Source organism: Arabidopsis lyrata (assembly GCF_000004255.2).
Source record: "Arabidopsis lyrata subsp. lyrata unplaced genomic scaffold ARALYscaffold_2, whole genome shotgun sequence".
Lineage (NCBI taxonomy): Eukaryota > Viridiplantae > Streptophyta > Magnoliopsida > Brassicales > Brassicaceae > Arabidopsis > Arabidopsis lyrata.
This window is the reverse complement of record NW_003302554.1, coordinates 18,566,136-18,588,073: the sequence shown is the minus strand read 5'-3', so window position 1 is coordinate 18,588,073 and position 21,938 is coordinate 18,566,136. Positions and strand designations below refer to the sequence as shown.

Genomic DNA, 21,938 nt, shown 5'->3' with positions numbered 1-21,938 from the left:
TCACAAAACCAAAAAAAAAAAGGTGAAGAAAAACCCAACATTACACCATACAACGAAACAATACAACAAGAAGCCAACTCGCTTGTAATAAAATCAAAGCAATCCGAAACAATCGGACGGTTTATATTGATCCTTAACAAAAGAACCAAACCAAAAACACTACATGTTCTTCTAGTTAGTTCACTGTCCCCGGTAACTCTGTGTTTCCCTCGACTGTATTAGATATCGCCATTGTTTTAAAATCAGCAACCAAGTCTTCTTCTTTCTTCTGTAATCAAAGACATAAGATCATTCTCGTTAGAATACAATACATAGAACTAAAAGAGGATGATTGAGAGACATAAAGAGGAGAAATTCAAGACCTTTAATACCGGAGGGAACCTTAGCTTCTTCTGTACCATAACCTTCTCTCTGTTTTCATAAAAATCAAAATCATCTAATATAGATGTCTTTGCTGCATAGTTCTTGAAGATGTTCAACACTTCATTCCCTTGTGGCAACCTCACCTACATATGAAGGACAGTGTTTAAACAGTATGAGATGAAATTAGCTCTTGATAATGATTCCCTTTCTTAAGCCTATAAAAAAACTATGTTACCTACCTCTTGTGTGTCTCTGCTATTGGTAACAGGCTTGTTCTCATTGTTCTCTAGTATGATATGTCGTAATTGCGGATTTGGAACATCTTTGATGATGTGCCACTTGACCGGAAAATAGCCAGTCCACTTATCTTGTTGCCAGAACTCCATGCTTTTCTCATAATCAACTCGTCCCATCATCTCAGCTACACCGCAGAATTGGCCACTTGCATTCACCTGAATCCAAGTAAACCGATCAGAGACCAAGAAGACGTCGCAACGATGAATATGAATATAGCGAAAAATCCTATTTGCATACCGAGAAGAATAGGAAAACCGGGCACTTTCCACTTTTGTCTGCAATCCTCTTCTGAGATTCTTGATATGCACTATCTAACTTCTTGTTCCCATTGAGAGTACTAGACCAGACATTGTACTTGATGCTCTTGTGTATGTCGTCTTCGCTATACGATTTTATCACAAAAAAGATTGCTTCCTCGTATTTGGTCTGAAAGCTGGTGAGGTTATATTGATCCCTTCTGATCACAGAACCAACACCGTTACTTCTTTCATTCCCTTCAGCATCCAACGAACAAGATTCACATTCTCCATTGGTAATATGATTTTGACCGTTTGCTAAGTCATTTACGCTATTACCATTTTCTTTGTTCCTCGCTTTCGCCTTCTCTGTTTCATCCCGATTTAAAGCTCCAGACTTTTTCTTTACCGGGTCCATCGGGTAAGCAATGCGACCTCTTTCTTGGTTATGCAGTGGGAGTGGAGCATAGCTGTTCTGTTATGCCAATAGCATCAACCCAAAAACAAAGAAACAGATGAGTCAAATCTCTTCAGATAATGCGAAAGAGAGGAGAATTAACGAGGGAAAATATTACTTTTCGCGGTGTTTTAGGACGATCTCCCATGCCGTGACCCGTGAAGGAGTTCTTGCTCTTCGAGTAATAATTGTTGTGATTATGACTTGAAGAAGATATGTTCTGTTTCAAGGGTGGGGTATTTGAAGCAACACCATACACATACTTGTCTCCAACAGGGTCCCATAAATAGGTCGGTGATGCAACGTCTCCATAACCAAATTGGTTCTGATAATAACCTTGAGCTGCATACATCGGCGAATGAAGTGCTTGACTCGATACACCAACCGGGCTTATAGGCATATAAGTTTGACTAGCATCATAAGATTGAAACCCTGGCATCAAGTAGATCAAAGATCCATTTTCTCCTTGCAGAACCTTAAAATTAAGATCAAGAAAATGGTTAGTTAAAAAGCTCGAGTCACCGCGTGAGTAATTCATTCTTTTCTTGACAAGGAAGTTTTGATTACCGGGTACTGAACTTCTGTTCCATAACCATAGTATCCATTATCCTTTACTTCACCAACTGAACCATCAAGACCTGTAAAAGCACGTTAATTCAGAATTATGAACATCAAAAACAGAATTGAAATATATTATATATTATCATTGTGTGAAAAGAAGCAACACCTGGATAGTAGAATCCATAGTAGCCTCCATAAGGACAAGGCAGGCCTTGATATGTCTCCAGAGTTTCATAATATGATGGCTCTGACTGATTCTTATTCTCTTTTGCAGAAACCTTTAATGTTTCAAAACAACAGGAACACAAAAACACATACTGAGAAATCATCCTAAGAACCCAAAAAAAAATCAATCATCTGTAATTAACAGAGAAGAGAGAATTTCAATTACCATGGAAGTGGTGGAGGCAGTGACCTTAGCAAGAGGATCCACTTTAAGATTCTTCACCATATCTTCAATGGCTGAAACAAATTAAACAAACTTTCCCAAAGAGATCAGATTTTGAAATCAACAAAGAAACAAGATCAATACATGGACATATGTATGTATAAAGTAGACACAAACATTAGTAAGTAATCTTTTTAATGGCTTTATTTTCTTAACGATGTGAAGAGACAGGTTTGAAACGTGAACTGATGTCTGAATATTTAGTCGTACCGATAAAAAAACTAACAACTAGGCGTGACTGATTTATATATATTTATAGGTTATTATTGAAGATAAGACATATGAGTCTAATCACAAGAAACAGATATATATATATTTACACACACACAGGATTCAGATAAAGGTCAAGCGCAAAAGTTAAAAAGACTTGTAAGAACAACACAGATTAAACACGTGTGTGTGTGTGCGCGAAAGAGAGAAAGAAAGAGTACATTTACGAGGATGTTTTGGAACATGAGAAGTCATCTACGAAGAAGTAGTAAAAGAAATTTATGTGTTAAGACAAAAAGACGAAAAAATCAAAACACAGATGAAGAAACCAAAACTCGAATTATCTGTTTTGCAGAGGGTTTTGAAATTCTCAAGAATTATTTAATTAGGAAAAGAAAAATAGCTGTAGAAAATCTTCAAGAAGAAAACATCAACAAAAGATATCTTTTATTTTTATGTTTGAAAACAAAGTACAGATACGTAACAAAGAAAAACAGAGAGACGAGAGAGAGAAGAAATGGTAAATGGCTTACGAAGAAGAAGAAGGAAGAAGAACAGAGTTTTTTTTTTTCCTTTTTTCTTTTGCAATCCTTCTTATTTATTTTAGATGCAAATATATAAAAAAAATAGAAATTAAAAAAGAGGTTGAGAAGAGGTACAGATGGAGGGAAGAGAATGGTCCACGTCATGGATTCTTGATATGAACGAAGATTGACCGTTGGATTAGACGACAAGGCAAAAAACTAAAACATCTTTTCTTGCCAACTTTTCCATCTGGAATCTATTCTTAACACAACTCTCTTCAAAGTGCTTCTTCAAAAAGTTATTAAAAAAAGAGAATCTTAATTTGGCATTAACTAACACAATTAATTCTATATATATATACTATTCTATGGAAAAAAATGAAAGTTAGGACCAGTTCTTATGGTCGGGCAAACTATAAAAAGCACAGAATATAATGTAAGATAGTTGAAAATATATGGATTTGACTCTGCCTCTCTCTCTCTCTCCATGTATCCTCGAGTCCGAGCAATGCCACACAAAAAAAAAACTATATTTTGCATTAGAAATGATTTATTATTCGATGAGTTTTGCCACTTTTTAAAAAGTTTTCTCAACCATATTAATTAATTGCTCTTTTGTAATAAAATTAAAAATATTCTTTGATGAAAAGAGATGAACAATTCCTATACGCTACAGTTGTTGGATTTTTAGTTTTTAAAAATGTTATTTAAGATTGTAGATTGAGATCTCATACTATTGATATGGTTCCATTATTGCAATCTGAGTTTTTAGAAGAAAAAAAAATTGTATCATTAGGTGTCAAGTGGCCTATTCATTTGTGTACACTTACATATTGGATCTATATTTCTTATGTTCCCCACCAAAATCCAGATCTAAACTCATATAAAAGACATCCCGAAGTTTTTAACTATCCTTGAAAATGAAAACTCCTAACAATTTAATTTCTCTCTATTAGATTGGGACTAATAGATACAGCTTCACCTTACATAACTATATTTGAATAAAAGGGTTGTTTTTTTTTCTCCATTTGTATTATATCCAAAGTAGATATTGCTTAGGGATCAAGTATAGTACTAATTGTCAACACCACATAAGAAGCCAAATAGCCCAAAAAGAAAAGAAACACCATATGAAACTATTTAATACAATAATCCAAATTTATGGAGCTTAAGAGAATTACAAGGTGCCACGTTTTGTCATTGCCGTGGCCTAAACGTGTCTGCTTCACATCTATATGATTTTATTTTGTTTTTCTTATCTTTTCCGTCTTTTATTATATTTTTGTATTAAATTTCTGTGGTTATTTGTGATTACGTATGTATAATATAAGTTTATAAGATTGCATCTACAATTATTACACCAAATCTATATAATTGTAGTGACTTAATCTTACTTTAATCTGTTGACTTTGCATCGATGATAACTTGGGTGTTCACCTTATAATTTCTAAAATGCATTTGCAATGGTATAAAAAGAAAATAAATATTGGGACAATGCTGTAATTATTGAAAGTTATTGTAGTCAATTAGAATATCATTAATATTGAAATTTGTACGTATTAGGCCTTATTTTATAAGACAGGCACTAATGGGCCTATTTACTGTTTTGACGAAAAGCCATCGAATGGGCCTCTCCACTGTTATCAAGAAAAGCCCAATTAACTTTCTTGTAATTGTCATCATCTTCTTAATTCTGCTGCTTACAAAAACAAAACAAAACATAAACCAAAATCATACAAAGAGTAGAAATGTTGTTACAGTGTGATTGTACAGACAAAAGCATTAAATCGGGCGTGAGAAATTGGCAGGTTTCGATTTCACAGGAACGGGATTCAAAGCTTATCGAGAATAGCTTTGAGATGTGGATGAAGAAGAGGGTTTGTGGTGGTTGTACTCATATGAACCACGTACGATAGTTTTCCATTAACCAATTGAAATTCTCTACTTATCTCCTTCACCTGTTGGAGAAGACAAAACCAAAGTCACCAATTAGAAGAAGTGAGCAGAGACAGAGGAATTGAATTAAAATCTAAGAAAATTCATCTTAAACCTTTGATGCGTTTCCCACGAGATCACTTTTGAGTTTGATTGATTGTTCATCAACATTGTATGTTCCTTTCTGAGATCAGAGAATCAGATACATAAGACATGATTTTGGAAGATCTATGGGAAATTTGGATTTTACCTGGACTTCGACGAGACCTGTGCTCTGAGCAATGACGACTTCAATGGAACCATCTGGATTTGGACGAAAGTAACCACTCTCGGCGTGCATCGGAGCTCCTGATTCCAATTTCCATGTCCTTTGCGTATACGATATCACCGGCTACACAAACAACAGTGACAGTAAGCGATCTCGAATCTATCCACTCAATTATTGGATCTAGGTGATGATGAATCGGAGATCTGATTGTTTACCTTGCCGGAATGTGAGAAACGGAGCTCTTCGCCGTAGCGGAAAGAAGGTATAGTTGGATATTCACCTTCTCCTTGTCCTCTCCAAGTTCCCAGTAGATACGACAACGGCGCTACGAAAGGGTGCACCGGAATTGGCCGTGGGTTTTCGACTTCTTGCAGCTGGTTCATCGCCGCCAATAGCAATTTTCTCTGGACTCGCGTGATGATTGGTTAATATGCTAAAGCTGGCTACAGGCCCAATAATATTAGGCTATGTTCTGGGCCACTGGGCCTAAACTTTTTTTAAAAAAAATCGCTATAATGAATTCACTCGTATTTTTCACTTAATTATTTTTTTGATGATACATTGTACATTCGAACTTGACATAAATGGTGGGTTCGTTGAAAAACATTAAACAAATTGTGGACTCAAGAACTAAAAACAGATAGAGGTGTTCTATGATTAGTGTTTAGGGGTAATTATGTTTATGTATACTATCTAAAGGATATTCTGTTGTGAAAATATATTTAATTCAAGGATTAATATCTATGAAAGCATTGAATCATTGATACACCAATTGATATAAGATACTATTCATAGCAAACTAATTTGATTATTTTTGTTGGGTGAAGAAAAATATATATAGAAAGATATAAGAGATAATTAAGGGGACATCACAATTTCCTTTGTCTTGAAATTCAGACCATTTCCTCCCTCCACTTCTCCACTTTCTTTGGAACTCATAAGATACTTTTTCTCCATCCATTTCTTTTCCTCTCTTTTCTTAATTAATCACTGTCTTTTTCCCTAATTTCCACCTTCTTTCTTCCTTTCAAGACAAACTCCTATGTTCACCAAAAAAACAAAATTGAACAAAAAAAAGAAACACACACCATAATCTTAAAAACTAATCAATAAGATATAGAAGTTTTTTTTTTTCCTTGTAAAATATTTGCTCAAAATCCTTAATGGCTTCCGAAAACTTCAGACGTGGAAGGTAAAAATGCTGCAATCTTCTGCTCCATTTCTTTTTAATTTTCCCTGCCAAAAACAATAACTATATATACATACGTACCTCGACGTGCAGACCAATCCTTTTGCTAGATTCTATTCACAAGATATGAGGAAGGGCTTTAACATTCGTGACACCAAGTAATGTCCCCATATATGATAAAGGAACTCAACCCATATTGACCCTTTTTTTTAACAAAAAAACTTTAATCTTTCTACATTGAAACAGGTTTCTCTGATTTGGGAGACTCGCTGGCGATGTTAACGAAGCCCGGAAAGAAGCTTGACTCTTCAGAGGTATACGAGTCTAGTCTTGATAATGAATGGAATTTTCATACCTACTTGCAGTTTGAGATCTTATCTTTTCTTTTTCTTTTTCTTGTGCAGCCAAGTCACCATGTCTCGTCCTTGGGGCCAAAAGAATCAACTCATCATACAACGAGTTCCAATTATCCACCGTTAGATATTGTTCATCAAACTCCACAACCACGTAAAGAGATGCAACAAAGGCCATTGTTCGATCCCAAGAAGATGGATAATCTTATAAAACCAGAGCCAGCTGGGTTCAGTAATCATCACCGTCCAATCCCTAGTCCAAAAATCCCATCCTCACCTGGTTCCAGCATGGCCGAGTCACAATCAAACCTAAACACCAAACCAAGCAACAACAACAGTAACAACAATAGCAATATGAGTTCAAGAAGCAACAGCATTGAGAGCACTTCCTCTAATCCCTCTAAGCCACACACAGGTGGTGACATTAGGTGGGATGCTGTCAATATGTTGACCTCCAAAGGAGTCCAGCTCGGGATCAGCGATTTTCGGCTACTTAAACGGCTCGGTTATGGAGACATTGGGAGTGTTTACCTAGTCGAGCTAAGAGGAACCAACACCTATTTCGCCATGAAAGTGATGGACAAAGCTTCCTTAGCTAGCAGGAACAAGCTGTTGCGTGCTCAAACAGAGAGAGAGATCTTGTCTCAGCTTGATCACCCCTTCCTGCCCACTCTATACTCGCATTTTGAAACAGATAAGTTCTATTGCTTAGTCATGGAGTTTTGTGGTGGTGGTAATCTCTATTCCTTGAGACAGAAGCAACCAAACAAATGTTTCACAGAGGACGCCGCAAGGTTAGGGAAATCAAATTTACTGCAGTAAGTAGCACAAAAGACAACTCTATCGACATTTTTTTTTTTTTTCTTTTTCTCTTACAGATTCTTTGCTTCTGAAGTGCTATTGGCATTGGAGTACTTGCACATGCTCGGAATTGTTTACCGTGACTTGAAGCCAGAAAATGTTCTAGTCAGAGACGACGGACACATTATGCTCTCCGATTTCGATTTATCCCTCCGATGTTCAGTCAGTCCAACCCTCGTCAAATCATCCTCTGTTCACGCCGCCGGCGGCGGAAGCGGAAGCAGTCGGCCTGTAGGTCTAATCGACGAGGACGCGGCGGTGCAAGGTTGTATCCAACCGTCAACATTCTTCCCGCGGATTTTACAGTCGTCGAAGAGGAATCGAAAAGCGAAATCGGATTTCGGACTCTTCGTTAACGGATCCATGCCAGAACTCATGGCGGAGCCAACGAACGTCAAATCAATGTCATTCGTCGGAACACACGAGTATTTAGCACCGGAGATTATCCGTGGTGAAGGACACGGAAGCGCCGTAGATTGGTGGACCTTCGGAATTTTCATCTACGAGCTTCTCTATGGAGCGACGCCGTTTAAAGGACAAGGAAACCGTGCAACGCTTCACAACGTGATCGGACAAGCTTTAAGATTCCCTGAGGTTCCTCATGTGAGCTCGGCGGCGAGAGATCTCATCAAAGGATTATTAGTTAAAGAACCACAAAAACGAATCGCTTACAAACGTGGCGCGACGGAGATCAAGCAGCATCCGTTTTTCGAAGGTGTGAATTGGGCGCTGATTCGGAGTGCAACGCCGCCGCATGTACCAGAACCGGTGGATTTTTCGTGTTACGCAAGCAAGGATAAAGAGTCTATGGCGGCTGTTGACGGCGGCGGAAAGAAGAACAATATCGGTGCCGGAGGTGGTTGCAGCAGTGTCGGCGGTGGTGATAACAAATCTAACGGCGATTGCCATGATCCTGATTACATTGACTTTGAATATTTTTAGCAACTGATATACGTATAATGACTAAAATTCTTCAAACAATTTATGTATACCCTTTTTGTTGTTGTCTTTACATTATAGAGAATTTTATTTTATGATAATTGGTTTTATTCAACCTTTTTATTAGAGCTCGATATGAAGTGTATATATAAATTATGATTTCATTTTCACTATTTGCAAAACTGTATATAAATTAAAAGTATCAATTCAAATTTCGAGTCGAAAATTAATTCATGTATTTTTAGAAAAAAATGCGGATCGGTCAATTGCTTTTTTTTTTGTTTTCTGAACTGGGCTAGGTCAACTGTTATCTCTCTTTTCAACAAGACAACTGCTGTTATCTCACCAATAAAACCATGCTTCAATTTTTTTTGGTCATCAACCAGATTAAAATATATATTTTTGGGGTCAACTAACCATATTTAATTTTAAAAATAAAATAAAGTTAGGAAAACAAAATTGGGAAAAAACCCGAAAAAACCGTCATTTATTTTTTATTTGGCCGTTTAATACGTGTAGTTTTAAAATTGGAATAAAAATGCCTACTTTTATTTGTTGTTGTCTTTTAAATACTTTGTTTTTAAAATTTTGGTAGATTCGTACCTCCGCGTTAACGGCCCGGAGTCGCTAACTAGGGTTAAAACTTAACCAATTGTGTTTACGTATATATATACAATATCTTTTCAAACCTATACGAACGTATTGCTGTAGTCAAGTGGTAATATATGTGCTAAACTAACCACCCCGAACCAGAGATCGAGTCCCACATCTATCCTCTTCAGACGTTTATATATATATATATTTTTTTTTTCTGACTTTGTCTTCTTCGATGCCTAAACAGAATCTTCACTTGAATCCTTCTCATATCAGCTCTCACCATCACTTCCGTCAGCCTTTCACCGGGGCTCCATCACCATCACTTGTTGCAAGAATTCGCGTGTGATAATTCAGGCGCCAAGGCCCAAACATTTTGATATATCTAGTTGGGCCGGCCATGATAGCAAAAAGGAAATAGAAAAGAATCTAATCATCATCTATAATAGCAAAAAGGAAATGCGTGTTCACACCAAAAAAAAAAAAAAAAAAGGAAATGCGTGTTGAAAAAAGGGAAAAAGCAGTCAACGAACGCCAGCTGGACAAAAGTCAAAGTTGTTTGACTACCGACTTTATAAAGTTTTAATCTTGACCGTTGAAATTTACATAATCAAATCTAGACCGTCAATTTCTTTCATACCTCATCTATAAATAATGCTCTTCTCTTTCTCAATGTTCATCTCTAACCACATCTTCCTTGCTCTAAATAGTTTTCTCTACACGGTCGCTGGGGATATTCTTCTAAACGCGTCTCTGATTTTTTTTGAATCGATCATCGTTCCTACTTCTGGATTTTCACTTTCCATGGATAATTTATTTTTCTAGGGTTTGTTTCTAAAGCATCGATGGCTTTTTATGTTCATGCGATTTACTTTTTCCCTGTGTTATTCTAGATTGTGGTTTGATGATTTGATCGTTCGGTGATGTCTTTTATGGATCGTTGTCACGGGTATTCTCTACGCTACTAGGTCTTCAGGTTTTTTTTTTTTTTTTTTTCTCTTTACGCGTCTCTGATTTTTGTTTTCTTCTCTACGTTTCTTATTCGTCTCGAAGGTTTTTTGGAAGCTAATTACGATCCGATCATCGATTCTGAATTTTCGTCTTTTACTTGTTTACTTCTCGTTCTGTTGTTGTAGATTGTGGATGATGCTATGATCGATCGGTGATTGTTTTTCTGGATTTTTGTCACGCGTTTTCTCTACGATATGTCTTCAAGCGAATTTTGATCCGATCCTCGTTCTCGCTTCTGAGTTTTCTCATTTCACTGATTATTTATTCTTCTAGGGGTTGGTTTCTAAATTGCATCGAGTGGTCTGTTCTAATCCATGTTATTTGCTTCTCGTTTTATTGTTGATTTAGATTTAGATTGTGGAGGATGCTATGATTGATCGGTGATGGCTTTGATTGATCCTTGTCATGCGGTTTCTTAGGATCTTTTGTCTTTCTACTCCCAATTTTTAATTCTTATGCCGATTTTTTTCTGTATAAGCGAAAAATATCATCTTTCTTTGATGCAGATCGTCAAGGCACCGGGATTACTCTGATAAATATCTCTTCTCGTCTATCATCGATTTAGGTTTCTTCTGATTTCTCGTGCTACAGCTTTTTTTATTTTCCCTACCTCTGTTCCATTTCGTCTCTGTTTATCTTGAAGGATGCGTGTGATCTGTCGTCGCTCCCTTTTACCTCTGCTTCCTTTTTTAGAGTTCTTATATCACCTGAGTTATGATATTGGCTATTGTTGGTGAGGTATGATTTTGTCCTCTGTGTCTTGTTGTGTTTTCCAGATTCTCTGCTGTGTACACATTCAGATGAAAGATGAACATATATTCCTTCCAGACGAGTTTTTTTCTTATAGCTTGTCTTTTTTGTAAGTAGTTTTTCTATTGAACGTCTTCAAGTTTCTCAGTATTGCTATGTCTTAGCTCCTCTCATATGGTTTATCAGGTTTTGTTCCTCTTTGCCTCCGGGATCTGTTGCAATCTGTTTGTTCTAACATACGCCCTGGTTAACTGGTCTATTTCTCGGTCTCTCTGTTGTTGTATGTTAAATCTATGTATAGTGTTTGATCCTACTCTCATATGCTTGTGACGATGTTTTTATTTGTGAAGTGTCCCCCATCTTTTAGGGTTTTTGAGGATGCGAAGAAGGCTAGTTCTGTCTCAGTTTGTTTTGAAAGATGTCTTTGATCTATCGTGGCTCCCTGTTACTTCTTTGGCGGTGTCTTATATCTCCCTTTGTTTTATTTTTAGGGTTTTGAATTTCCCTATTACCTGATGTTTTTCGTTTTAAATCGTAGAGATCAAGGCATTGTGGGAGGGATGGATGGTTTTAAGTATAATTTTGTGTATTTGGTTACTTCTCATCTATACACTTTTTTTTTCCTATAGATTGTTTTATCTAATATTGGCCATTGTTGGTGAGGTATGATTTGTCCGCTGTGTCTGTGTTTCCCAGATTTTCTTTACCAATCACTTCACTCCGTTTAAGAGGTCAAAACATTGTGGCAGGGAAGGATGGTTTGAGTATAATTTTGTGTTTCTGGTTACTTCTGATCTATCCACCTTTTCCTATAGATTGTTTTATATCTAATATTGGCTATTGCTGGTGAGGTATGATTTGTCCTCTGTGTCTGTGTTTCCCAGATTTTCTTTACCAATCACTTCACTCCGTTTAAGAGGTCAAAGCATTGTGGCAGGGAAGGATGGTTTGAGTATAATTTTGTGTTTCTGGTTACTTCTGATCTATCCACCTTTTCCTATAGATTGTTTTATATCTAATATTGGCTATTGTTGGTGAGGTATGATTTGTCCTCTGTGTCTGTGTTTCCCAGATTTTCTTCACCACTTCACTCCGTTTCTCTGATGTGTACACACTTGAAAGATGATCATATATTCCTTCCAAACGAGTTTGTTCTTATGTCTTGTCCTTTTAATCAGCTTTTGTATTGAACGTTTTCAAATATCTTAGGATATCTATCTCTGGCTTCCTGAGGTTTGGACTGTACCATCAGGGAGTTTTCAACATTTCTTGCTATTTGATGTTTCAGGTTAAAATTAGATCTTCCTAGTGATGATGGAACTTCTGTCCTTCTATTCCCAATTTTTAATTCCTATGCCGATTTTTTTCTTCTATATAATCGAAAATATCATCTCTCTTTGATGCAAGATCGTCGAGGCACCTCAATTGCTCTGAGAAATATCTCTTTTGTCTGTCAATTATTTAGGTTTCTTCTGATTTCTCGTGCTTTTTTATTTTCCCTGTTTACAACCACAATTACCTCTGTTCTATTTTGTCTGTGTTTATCTTGAAGGACGTGTTGATCTGTCGTCGCTCCCTTTTACCTCTTTGGCGGTTTCTTCTTTCCCTATGCTTCCTTTTTAGGATTTTTAGATGACCAGATTTCTTTTCTTTTCTGATTTTTTGGAGAAATTTCCATGTTAGGTCGTAGATGTTCAAGGCATTGTTGGAGGGAGGATGGTTTGAGTATGATTTGGTGTTTCTGGTTTCTTCGCATCTATACACCTTTGTTTGCCTTCTAATTGATTTATTTAATATTGGCTATTGTTGGTGAGGTATGATTTTTTCCTTTGTGTCTTGTTGCGTTTTCCAGATTCTCTTCATCAATCAATTCACTTTGTTTCTCTGCCGTGTACACATTCAAGTGAAAGATGATTATATATTCCTTCCAAACGAGTTTTTTCTTATATCTTGTCCTTTTTATAAGTTTTTTTTCTATAGAACGACTTCAAGTTTCTCAGTACTAACATGTCTTAGCTCCTCTCATGTGGTTTATTCAGGTTCCGTTCCTCTTTGCCTCCGGGATCTGTTGCAATATGTTTGTTCTAACATACTCCCTGGCTAACTGGTCTATCCCCCTTTCTCTCTGGTGATGTATGTTAAATCTTTAGAGGGTTTGATCCTACTGTCATATGCTTGTGACGATGTTTTTTTTTATGTTAAGTGTCCCCCTTCTTTTAGGTTTTTTGAGGATGCAAAGAAGGCTAGTTCTGTCTGAGATTATTTTGAAAGATGTCTTTGATCTGTCGTGGTTTCCTGTTACCTCTTTGGCGGTGTCTTATCTCCTTTGTTTTATTTTTAGGGTTTCTAATTACCTGATGTTTTTCTTTTCTAACTGTTGGAGAAATTTTTGATTTAGATCGTAGAGGTCAAGGCATTGTGGGAGGGAAAGATGGTATTCGTATAATTTTGTGTTTCTGGTTACTTCTCATCTATACACGTTTTTTCCTATAGATTGTTTTATCTTATATTGGCTACTGTTGGTGAGGTATGATTTGTCCTGTGTTTGTTTCCCAGATTTTCTTCACCAATCACTTCACTCCATTTCTCTACTGTGTAGAAGTCAAGGCATGGGTGGAAGGATGGTTTGAGTATAATTTTGTGTTTCTGGTTACTTCCTATACACCTTTTTCTTATAAATTGATTTATCTAATATTGGCTATTTTTGGTGAGCTATGATTTGTCCTCTGTGTCTGTGTTTCCTAGATTTTCTTCACAAATCTCTTCACTCCGTTTCTCTGCTGTGTACACACTTGAAAGATGATCATATATTCCTTCCAAACGAGTCTGTTCTTATGTCTTGTCCTATTAAGTAAGTTTTTGTACTTAACGTTTTCAAATATCTTAGGTTAAATATCTGAGCTCCTCTGGTGTAGAAGGCTTGGCTGTGGTCTTTTCAGGTTTTTGTTTCTCATGCCCTTTGGGATAATTCAGCAATCTGTTTTCTTTTTTACATACTCCGTGGATTTTGAATGTTGGCTTTCTGAGGTTTGGACTGTACCGTCAGGGAGTTTTCAACATGACTTGCTATTTGATGTTTCAGGTTAAAAGTAGATCTTCCTAGTGATGTTCGCATTTCTGTTTTAAGCCTAAGGCCCTGTCTTTTGTTATAGATATTCGAGGTTCTAAAAGAGATAAGCCTCAGGTTTACTAAATAGATTCTTTCCCCTTTATCTCTGTTGGTGTTATCTCTCATGCTACATCTATATTAGTGATGGCTTGTTTTTATGTGAAGTGCTCCGCTCCCCTTGTTTATGGGTATGTTGAGGATGCAAAGGAGGCAAGTTCTATTTTGATTTGTTTTCCTCGAAATTTTCATCTACAGTGTTTGTTTTTTCCTTGAAGATGTCTCTATTTCTGATTTTATGCTCTAAATGCTAATCACTTCGGCTTGAGATCTTCTCTTTCTATATGAATTCATTATCTTCATATAGGAATTTGGAAGATGCAAGGAAAAATTCTTCTTCGACCTGTTCGCCTAGATTCCCATGTATTTGTGCATCGGGAGTTTAGCTAATCAGTTTTACAGGCTGCCTCAATAGGGATGAAAATGGAGAGGTTCCATCTTTGGTTGATTCAGGTGTCATTTGTGAATTACTATTGGTATAATTTTCTGGGTATTCAAGAGAAGTAAGCTAGAGTTTCCTTGATGTGTGGTTATTACGCCTCTCTCTATTTGTTCTATTGTTATAGGTTACTGGGTATTGCTTTGTGGTTCTCACTGGTTGCCTTAAAGGTATGATCTCTATTGGTATGTTTCCTTTTTGTGTTATTGTTTCACCTGTGTGTGTCTTATTGTGTTTTCCAGGATTTCTTCATTAATCACTTTACTCCGATCCTCGGCAGTATACTCGCAGTCAGATTAAAGATAATCACTAATTCCTTTTAACTGGGTTTGTACTAAGTAGTTTTTGTATTGAACATCTTCAAGTCTGTTAGGATTGTTCAAGTCTACGCACCTCTTATGCAGAAAGCTAGACATGTTGTTATTCAGGTATTTGTTCCTCTTTCCTTCTTGAATTTTCTGCAATATGTTGATTCATACTAACTGGATTTTGAAGTGTGTTTCCTTTCCTGCGCTTTCGACTGCGATAGTGGGACATGATTGGTACTTGTCATTGGATGTTTCCCGTCAACAGAAATATTCCTCACCTCCATACAGAGTTGCCTCAAGGAATTGTTTCAATTGACGGTGTCCCATCTTCTTCCTTGTTTCTGATTTTACGAGGCAATTTTTTTCGGAGAGTTTATTTTAGTTGCATTGTCTTTTGCTACTCAGTGAGGGTAAATATATGCGCTGTAGATATTGAGGATCCAGTACAATTACTTTTGTGTTGGTCTGTTTCTCCAGCAAGACAAGGTAACGCTGAAGATTCTGAGTTTGCTCTTCGGTTTTGTTATGTAAACGTTTGTGTTTTGGTCTCTCTTCTGTTTAATAGTCTCTGGGGATTAGTTGGCCGTGATGGTGGAAGCTCTGTAGGTTTACTTCTCTACCATACTTGTTCTACCAATTTGAAGATTTGTCTTTTGTACCTTTGATGATTCTCAGTTTTGCAGCAATGTCTCAGTTTTGCGCCTTCTAGTCATTAAACTGCCACAATGAGATCTTTAGTGTTTTTGTAGGTACTTCCACGCTTGTTAGAAATGTTATGATTAATGCTAGCGGGACATCAGATTTGTTGTCGTTCTCAGAAGTTGGTAGGAATGAATCTTGTGATTCTATGGAACAGATGTCATTGTTTATTTTTGATAACATGTGATTCTTGCTGGTAGTGTGAAATCTTGAGGGCAGGCCCATAGAAGGTGAAGAGCCTCTTGGTTTTGATGATAATGCCTCCCTACTTCTGACTTCTGAGGTTTCTTTCTTCCTGGGTTGTAGCTGGTTTAATGGTTTTGTAGACATTTGATAATGAAGTCCTCACATCATTTTGTCTGGGTGATGTAATATGTTATAAGTGGATTTCAGGTGAGGCTTAATCTCATGGATTATTCTTGGGGAATTCTCTCAGTTAATCAGTTCTCTCAGTTAATCAGTGAAAATTGAGAAAATGACATTACTTCTGGTGAAGAAGTCGATTGCAATATATTGTTGGATTGTTACCTCCAAATCCTAGTTCCTTTCTTCCTTGGACATACATATTGGTTAGATTATGCAAATAAGCTGTTATGTGGCTTGTAGGTCAAGGCTTGCTTGAAATTCCTGATGGTCTTCTGACACTAATACATAACCTCCGTTCTGGTTACTTTTATTCACCTTCTACGACTGTGGAAGTGATGTTTCCTCAACTCCTCATCTCTTGAACCTTAATTTGCCCTGTCGCACATTGAAGCCTATTTTTTGGTTGCAGTTTGTTAAGTTTTCATGGGAAGCATTGTCTTTGGAGTTGTTCACTGAAGTTGATTTTTAATCCTGAACTTGTTTTTCATGGGAAGCACTTACAGAAGTGTCTGTGCTGTTTCAGTATTCGAGGTTTGCTTTTATTTGCCAGTCGTTCCTTGTTACTTTTTTTGCTTTTGTTCTTACTGGCCTTGCTTTTCTCTGGTTCATGTATTACTTGATGCAAGTCTTGACACTTTCCCGAGATTTGACCAAACTCTGATGCGGAAGGCTCGACATGTGGAAATCAGTTTTTACTGGTATTCCTAGTACTCTGGGACTTCTATCTATGCAAAATATTGTCTTGTTGTTATAGAAAACCATAAGGTCACTATTTGTAATTTCAGGGCCAGAACTATTCCAGGCCTTTATCTTGTGTTGGTGATTAGTGTTGCTCATATTCCACCTACTGAAGGGAGTTTGCTATATGGTACGGATGCCATGTGTCTTTATTTACGTGATTAATATAAGTCGTACTTGCTGGTATTGTGGCCTCTTGGGGACTCACTGAAGGTAGAAAATGTCTTTATTTTGGTGATAATGCTCCTTACTTTTGAGGTTGGGCGGTTTTGTTGTGAAAAATGAAATGAATGTCTGCTCTTGTTATATTGTTGTTTGCTATTATTGATCGCATGTTGTTGGTTTAGTTCGGGAGAGGTTTAAACTTGTGGCCTCGTTGCGTAGTGTTCTTAGTTTAGTCAGAGATGATTGAGTGAACTTACTGCTGGTGAAGAAGTTGATTGCAATATGTTGCTTGCAGGTCAAAGTTTGCATACTGACGCCGGTTTCAATGAAATTACTGATGTACCTTTATGTTTAACTCAGAGTTGCCTAGATCAGTTATGGGCCCTGCCGTGTGGTTGCTTTGACTTGGCGTCTACAATTTCGCAAGTGATGTTTTCTCAACTTGTCATTGTTCGAACCTTGAGGAGGCTCATATTGGTTTGTCGCACATTGAAGTCTACGCTGGTGTTGTAGTTTGTGAAGTTTTCATGGGAAGCAGCATTGTGGTTGGAGTAGACCGAAAATGATTAATGTTTGTTTGATTAGTGATATTGTTCACTTATCGACTTTTGTATGTAATTTATTCTCTGAGGGAATTGAAGTCTTGTTCCAGAAGTCTTTGGAGCCGTTGAGTCTGAAAGTCTTGGATGTATATGATTCTATATTGTTAGAATAAATTTTCATTCTCAATACCATTGTTGCTTCCGTTGTTTGGTTTGGTCCGGATGTGAAGGTTTTTAATTTCATGTCTCACTAGTGTTTGCCTAAAAAGCATATAAGAAGAAGTTAATCAGTTAATGTGCCAGCTGAGTTAGTGGTCCATTAATTAACCATGTCGGCAAAAAGTCAAATGTCCCACACTCTGAGAAAGCTTAAAGAATTCGAATCAACATTTTCCCTAATATGAGTTGCGAAGAATCTCCTCATTTTCTTTGTATGGCTGTGGTTTTCGTCCTCAGCTTTTTCTCCTTCATTGTCGTATGCTTAGGAATACGACGTCTCCTTCACCTTCTTCACAAGAGAGAAGAAGTAACGCAGCTCCAGCATCATGTAACCTTCAGAGGTGTTTCTCCGGCGGCGGCGTCACGGTGTTTGTGGAAGTACGATGTGTTCCTCAGTTTCAGGGGAGTAGATGTACGCAAAGGATTCCTCAGCCATCTCTACAAAGCTCTCACCGACAATGGGATCCACACTTTCCGTGACGATACAGAACTCCAGCGAGGGAATTTCATCAGCCCGGCGCTCTTGGAAGCGATTGAACAGTCGAGATTTGCTGTCGTTGTGCTCTCCGAGAACTACGCTACCTCTCGCTGGTGTTTGCAAGAGCTTGTTCATATTACAGATTGCGTCGACAAGAAACAACGCCTCCAACTTATACCGGTTTTCTTCGGAGTTGATCCTTCACATGTGAAGAAACAATCTGGAAATTTTGCCAAGGCCTTTGCTGAACACGAGAAGAGACCTGATACCAAGACAGTGGAAACATGGAGAAAAGCTATGGCCAAAGTAGGGTTGATCTCCGGCTGGGATTCTAGAAACTTTGAATATTTTTAACGGCGATTGCCATGATCCTGATTACATTGACTTTGAATATTTTTAGCAACTGATATACGTATAATGACTAAAATTCTTCAAACAATTTATGTATACCCTTTTTGTGTTGTCTTTACATTATAGAGAATTTTATTTTATGATAATTGGTTTCATTTAATTTTTTTATTAGAGCTCGATATGAAGTGTATAATTTGTAGCTAGCTAAAAGCTTAAGGTGTAAGTGTGAGTGTGTGTAGTTAGTATTAAAAAGACTACAATATAAGTATGAAGGTGTGATCAGAGATATTGTTGTAAAAGTATCCAAGTATCAATGTAAGAAATAAGTTTCTTTATTTATCTCTCCTAAAACGTTTTTGTGTTTATCATAGAACAAGAACAAAAACAAAGAGGACTAGAGAGAATGGAGAGAGGTTGACCTAAAGAGAGTGAAGGACTCAACATGTCACATGATCTTGATGACATTGTCGATAATGACTATTTATACTGTATCTAGTTGCTTTCAAACAATTTAATACTTCTCTTTATTGCCTTTACATTTCTAGGGAAATTTTTATCTTTCTTGCCCATAATTTTTTCTTTTATCCAACCTATTTATTCGGGTTTACTAATTTAGATTTGAGGGGATTTTTTATTTTATTTTATAAAACATGATTTCAATTCCAGAATTTGTAATTGTTTATAAATAAAAACATATATATATATATATATATATATATATCAAAAATAAATAAATAGAAGAGAAATAAACTAGAAACCAAGTAAGAAAAAGCCCAATAGGAGCCCAAAGAAACTTGGTGAAGGGACGAGTAAGTTTAAATTTGGTCAAGTAGAGGATTCCTGTTAAGTCCTCTGATAAAAGTAAAAATAAAAATAATTAACAGCACAGAAGAGTTAGAGTACGTGAAAGAATGGGTACAGAAACGAAAGAAGGTAAATAATAGGAGGGTGATAGTGAATACAAGATACAAAAAAAAAAAAAAAAAAAAAAAAAAAAAAAAAAAAAAGGAAACTTGCGTGACAAAAAATAAAAAATGGCAATCATGTGAAACCGACGTTGTTATTTCAATCTTGACCGCTGAAAACAATTTGATCATATCGTGACCGTCAATTGCATGTGTTCGTCATCTATAAATAAAGCTGAATAATTAGGGCTGGGGTCGACGATATTCGTTTGTGCAAATTACACGATTTCTGATTTGAAGTGATGTTGTGTTCATTCTACAAGACGATATACAAAGTCGTGGATGATCCATCATTGGATCCAATTATCTCGTGGAGCAAGAGCAACAATAGCTTCATCGTTTGGAATCTGGAAGGGCTTCACCGAGAGGTTCTGCCGAAATCGATAGAATTTGGCAAACATTACTTGAAGTTCATGACCGAACTCAAGTTTTATGTGAGTTTTATATATGTATATATATGCAAAGATTATATCTCCGAGTTTGGAATCGTCTCTCATCTTGTTTTTGTTGTTGTTGACAGGGCTTTAGAAGAATTAAGGGGTCAGAGCAATGGGAATTTGGACATGAGTATTTTGTGAGAGGCCAACCTGAGCTTTTGGTGAAGATGATGTTCAAAACTGGGATGAAGAGGATTGAGGAACTTGCAGCCAAACGCCGAGCAAAGAAAAAGAAAGCCAAAGCTGCAGCCAAAGCTAAAGCTGATGAAGCGGAAGTAGAGGATCGCTTGCAACACTTGAGAATCTGATCAAAAAATCTCTTCGTTTTTATGACTGAAATAAGCTCTTGTATTGTTTCTATCAATAACAATTTAGTCTGTCAATAAAATTGATGGTTTTTTTTCTTTCTTTTCTTTCAATCTGTAGTTTTCCTTCCTTCCTCTTACCTCTTCCGATTGATTGACATGGGCTGTAATCCTACTCGATGATAACCTCGTAGAGGCCGATATAGAAACTGTTAAGTATGCTTGACATTATGTTTTTGCTGGTGTTCCTAGCAATGCTATTTGTGCCTAATGGATGCTGTCCTGTTCTTAGAGATGGTCCACGTTCCGAAAGAGAAACCATAAGGTTACTATCTGTCATTCTGGGGGCAGGTAATGATGGTGTGCTACTACTTTTGCATATTCCAGACCTTTATCCTGTCTTGTGGATTGGTGTTTGCTCATATTCCTCCTAATGAATGGAGCTTTGCTATATATTTGGTAGAAAGTTTCTTGTGCTATATATAATGCAATTGGTGAAACTGTCATCATATCCCTTAACCTGCGTTTCTTCCACTGATCACCTGTGCTCGCAGGAACTTGAGGATTCTTTGGAATAGGACATAGTTAAGAGTTTTATGATTGATTGACAAAAAAAAAAAAAAAAAAAAGAGTTTTATGATTTTGTCCACGCATCCGTGTTTCTTAACATATCTCAATGTATGTTTGAGATAGAAAGGCCAATCACATGTGAGTCCTTAAAAAAGCTGTCTCTATGCTTGGATGAGCCCAAAAGGAATGACGAATCTGCCTTCATCATGAAACGATTAATACTATCATATGTTTTCTCTACAAAATGTTAAATACAACATCATAAGATTTTTCACTATCTATACTAAAGAAATTAAAACAAATCATTTAATTAACAAACTTTAAAGTATCAAATATCAAATATATCTGGGCGTAGCCCGGATTCGCCCTAGTTTATTAAAAAAAATAAGGAAAACTTCCACTTACACAACTCTGTTTTTTTTTTTGGTCCTAAACAAGGAGCTTTGTGGGACTTTTCTTTAGTCACATCTTCATCAACAAAATTCCACATCTTTATCCAATAAAAGAAATAATTTATATGTAAATACATAATTAAATTTTGTTTATTGAAGAAGTAATGTTCAATTTTCCTATGGATATAATAGACTACTAATTTTTAAGAAAATAATTGCTGAGTTTTTTGAAATCATTCATCTATATATACATTTTTGGATGACTTTTAGCAAATAAATCCTGGAGTTGGAATGTATTTACAAAGAATACCATTGGTTGGGTGGGTTTTTTTTAAAAAACGAGTGACCCGGTTTCAATTTCGGATATTTCCGAAATTTCCTCTTACAACATTAAATCAAAATTGACATTAATTAGTTTGTAAATCTCGATTATTAGTTGTGAATCCCAACTGAACTCCCTCAAAAATATTCCTAATAGCGAACGTGATCTTGAAAATATTGGGCATAGAAACTAATAAGTACACTAACATTCTTTCTTAGTAGCATATTCCTTATCTAAATACTAAATCTTTTATTTTAATTCTAATCAAAATACATGTAATCTAAATTCAATCAAGATTTTCTCCATTTGCTAGCTATAGAGATCGAGAAAATAAAGGATATAATAAATAATTACTACACTAACACTCCTTATTAGTAGCATATTCCTTATCTAAATAGTAAATCATTTGTATTACTTAATGTAGTTGATATTTCGGAGATTTTATGCTTGCTTACCAATTTCTCTAGATTCGCAATCACA

The 21,938-nt window shown here is 36.4% G+C and overlaps 4 protein-coding genes and 1 long non-coding RNA gene across 61 annotated transcripts; 3 read left to right on the top strand and 2 right to left on the bottom strand.

Moving 5' to 3' along the window:
- Positions 1-4: 4 nt before the first annotated feature.
- On the bottom strand, positions 5-3,146 carry LOC9323840 (YTH domain-containing family protein 2). 6 transcript variants are annotated; one of them, XM_021035638.1, is made up of 9 exons: positions 3,106-3,146; positions 2,306-2,376; positions 2,081-2,192; positions 1,921-1,991; positions 1,472-1,828; positions 898-1,371; positions 603-815; positions 363-506; positions 5-268 (listed from the first exon to the last, which is right to left on the bottom strand). In XM_021035638.1, exons 2-9 carry the CDS (start codon positions 2,363-2,365, stop codon positions 176-178), a joined length of 1,524 nt encoding a protein of 507 aa, XP_020891297.1. In that variant the 5' UTR covers positions 2,366-2,376; positions 3,106-3,146; the 3' UTR covers positions 5-175. The 6 variants fall into 6 exon arrangements, with proteins under 6 accessions (XP_020891297.1, XP_020891294.1, XP_020891291.1 ...); XM_021035635.1 differs by having other exon boundaries at positions 2,306-2,395; positions 3,106-3,137; XM_021035632.1 differs by lacking the exon at positions 3,106-3,146 and adding an exon at positions 2,794-3,085.
- A 1,601-nt stretch (positions 3,147-4,747) lies between these two features.
- LOC9325303 (UPF0678 fatty acid-binding protein-like protein At1g79260) lies at positions 4,748-5,767 on the bottom strand. Its single transcript, XM_002887729.2, has 4 exons — positions 5,515-5,767; positions 5,282-5,422; positions 5,147-5,215; positions 4,748-5,054 (listed from the first exon to the last, which is right to left on the bottom strand). Exons 1-4 carry the CDS (start codon positions 5,680-5,682, stop codon positions 4,929-4,931), a joined length of 504 nt encoding a protein of 167 aa, XP_002887775.1. The 5' UTR covers positions 5,683-5,767; the 3' UTR covers positions 4,748-4,928.
- Positions 5,768-5,845: 78 nt separating this feature from the next.
- LOC9325302 (serine/threonine-protein kinase AGC1-7) lies at positions 5,846-8,693 on the top strand. Of its 3 annotated transcripts, none has more exons than XM_021036039.1 (4): positions 5,846-6,491; positions 6,582-6,646; positions 6,735-7,635; positions 7,720-8,693. In XM_021036039.1, exons 3-4 carry the CDS (start codon positions 6,764-6,766, stop codon positions 8,642-8,644), a joined length of 1,797 nt encoding a protein of 598 aa, XP_020891698.1. In that variant the 5' UTR covers positions 5,846-6,491; positions 6,582-6,646; positions 6,735-6,763; the 3' UTR covers positions 8,645-8,693. The 3 variants fall into 3 exon arrangements, with proteins under 3 accessions (XP_020891698.1, XP_020891699.1, XP_020891697.1); XM_021036040.1 differs by having other exon boundaries at positions 5,846-6,646; positions 6,735-6,802; positions 6,893-7,635; XM_021036038.1 differs by having other exon boundaries at positions 5,846-6,646.
- Positions 8,694-9,773: 1,080 nt separating this feature from the next.
- LOC9325301 lies at positions 9,774-17,626 on the top strand. Of its 50 annotated transcripts, none has more exons than XR_002333876.1 (7): positions 9,775-10,211; positions 10,372-10,984; positions 11,183-15,395; positions 15,659-15,733; positions 15,809-16,505; positions 16,601-16,672; positions 16,760-17,626. It is a non-coding gene; the product is annotated as an uncharacterized LOC9325301 (long non-coding RNA). The 50 variants fall into 50 exon arrangements; XR_002333874.1 differs by having other exon boundaries at positions 11,183-15,515; XR_002333869.1 differs by having other exon boundaries at positions 9,777-10,211; positions 11,183-14,615; positions 14,729-14,771; positions 14,844-16,505.
- A 1,991-nt stretch (positions 17,627-19,617) lies between these two features.
- Positions 19,618-20,409, top strand: LOC110224163 (heat stress transcription factor A-4a-like). Its single transcript, XM_021034239.1, has 2 exons — positions 19,618-19,866; positions 19,953-20,409. The coding sequence occupies exons 1-2, from the start codon at positions 19,675-19,677 to the stop codon at positions 20,175-20,177; spliced, it is 417 nt and encodes a 138-aa protein (XP_020889898.1). The 5' UTR covers positions 19,618-19,674; the 3' UTR covers positions 20,178-20,409.
- Positions 20,410-21,938: the final 1,529 nt, after the last annotated feature.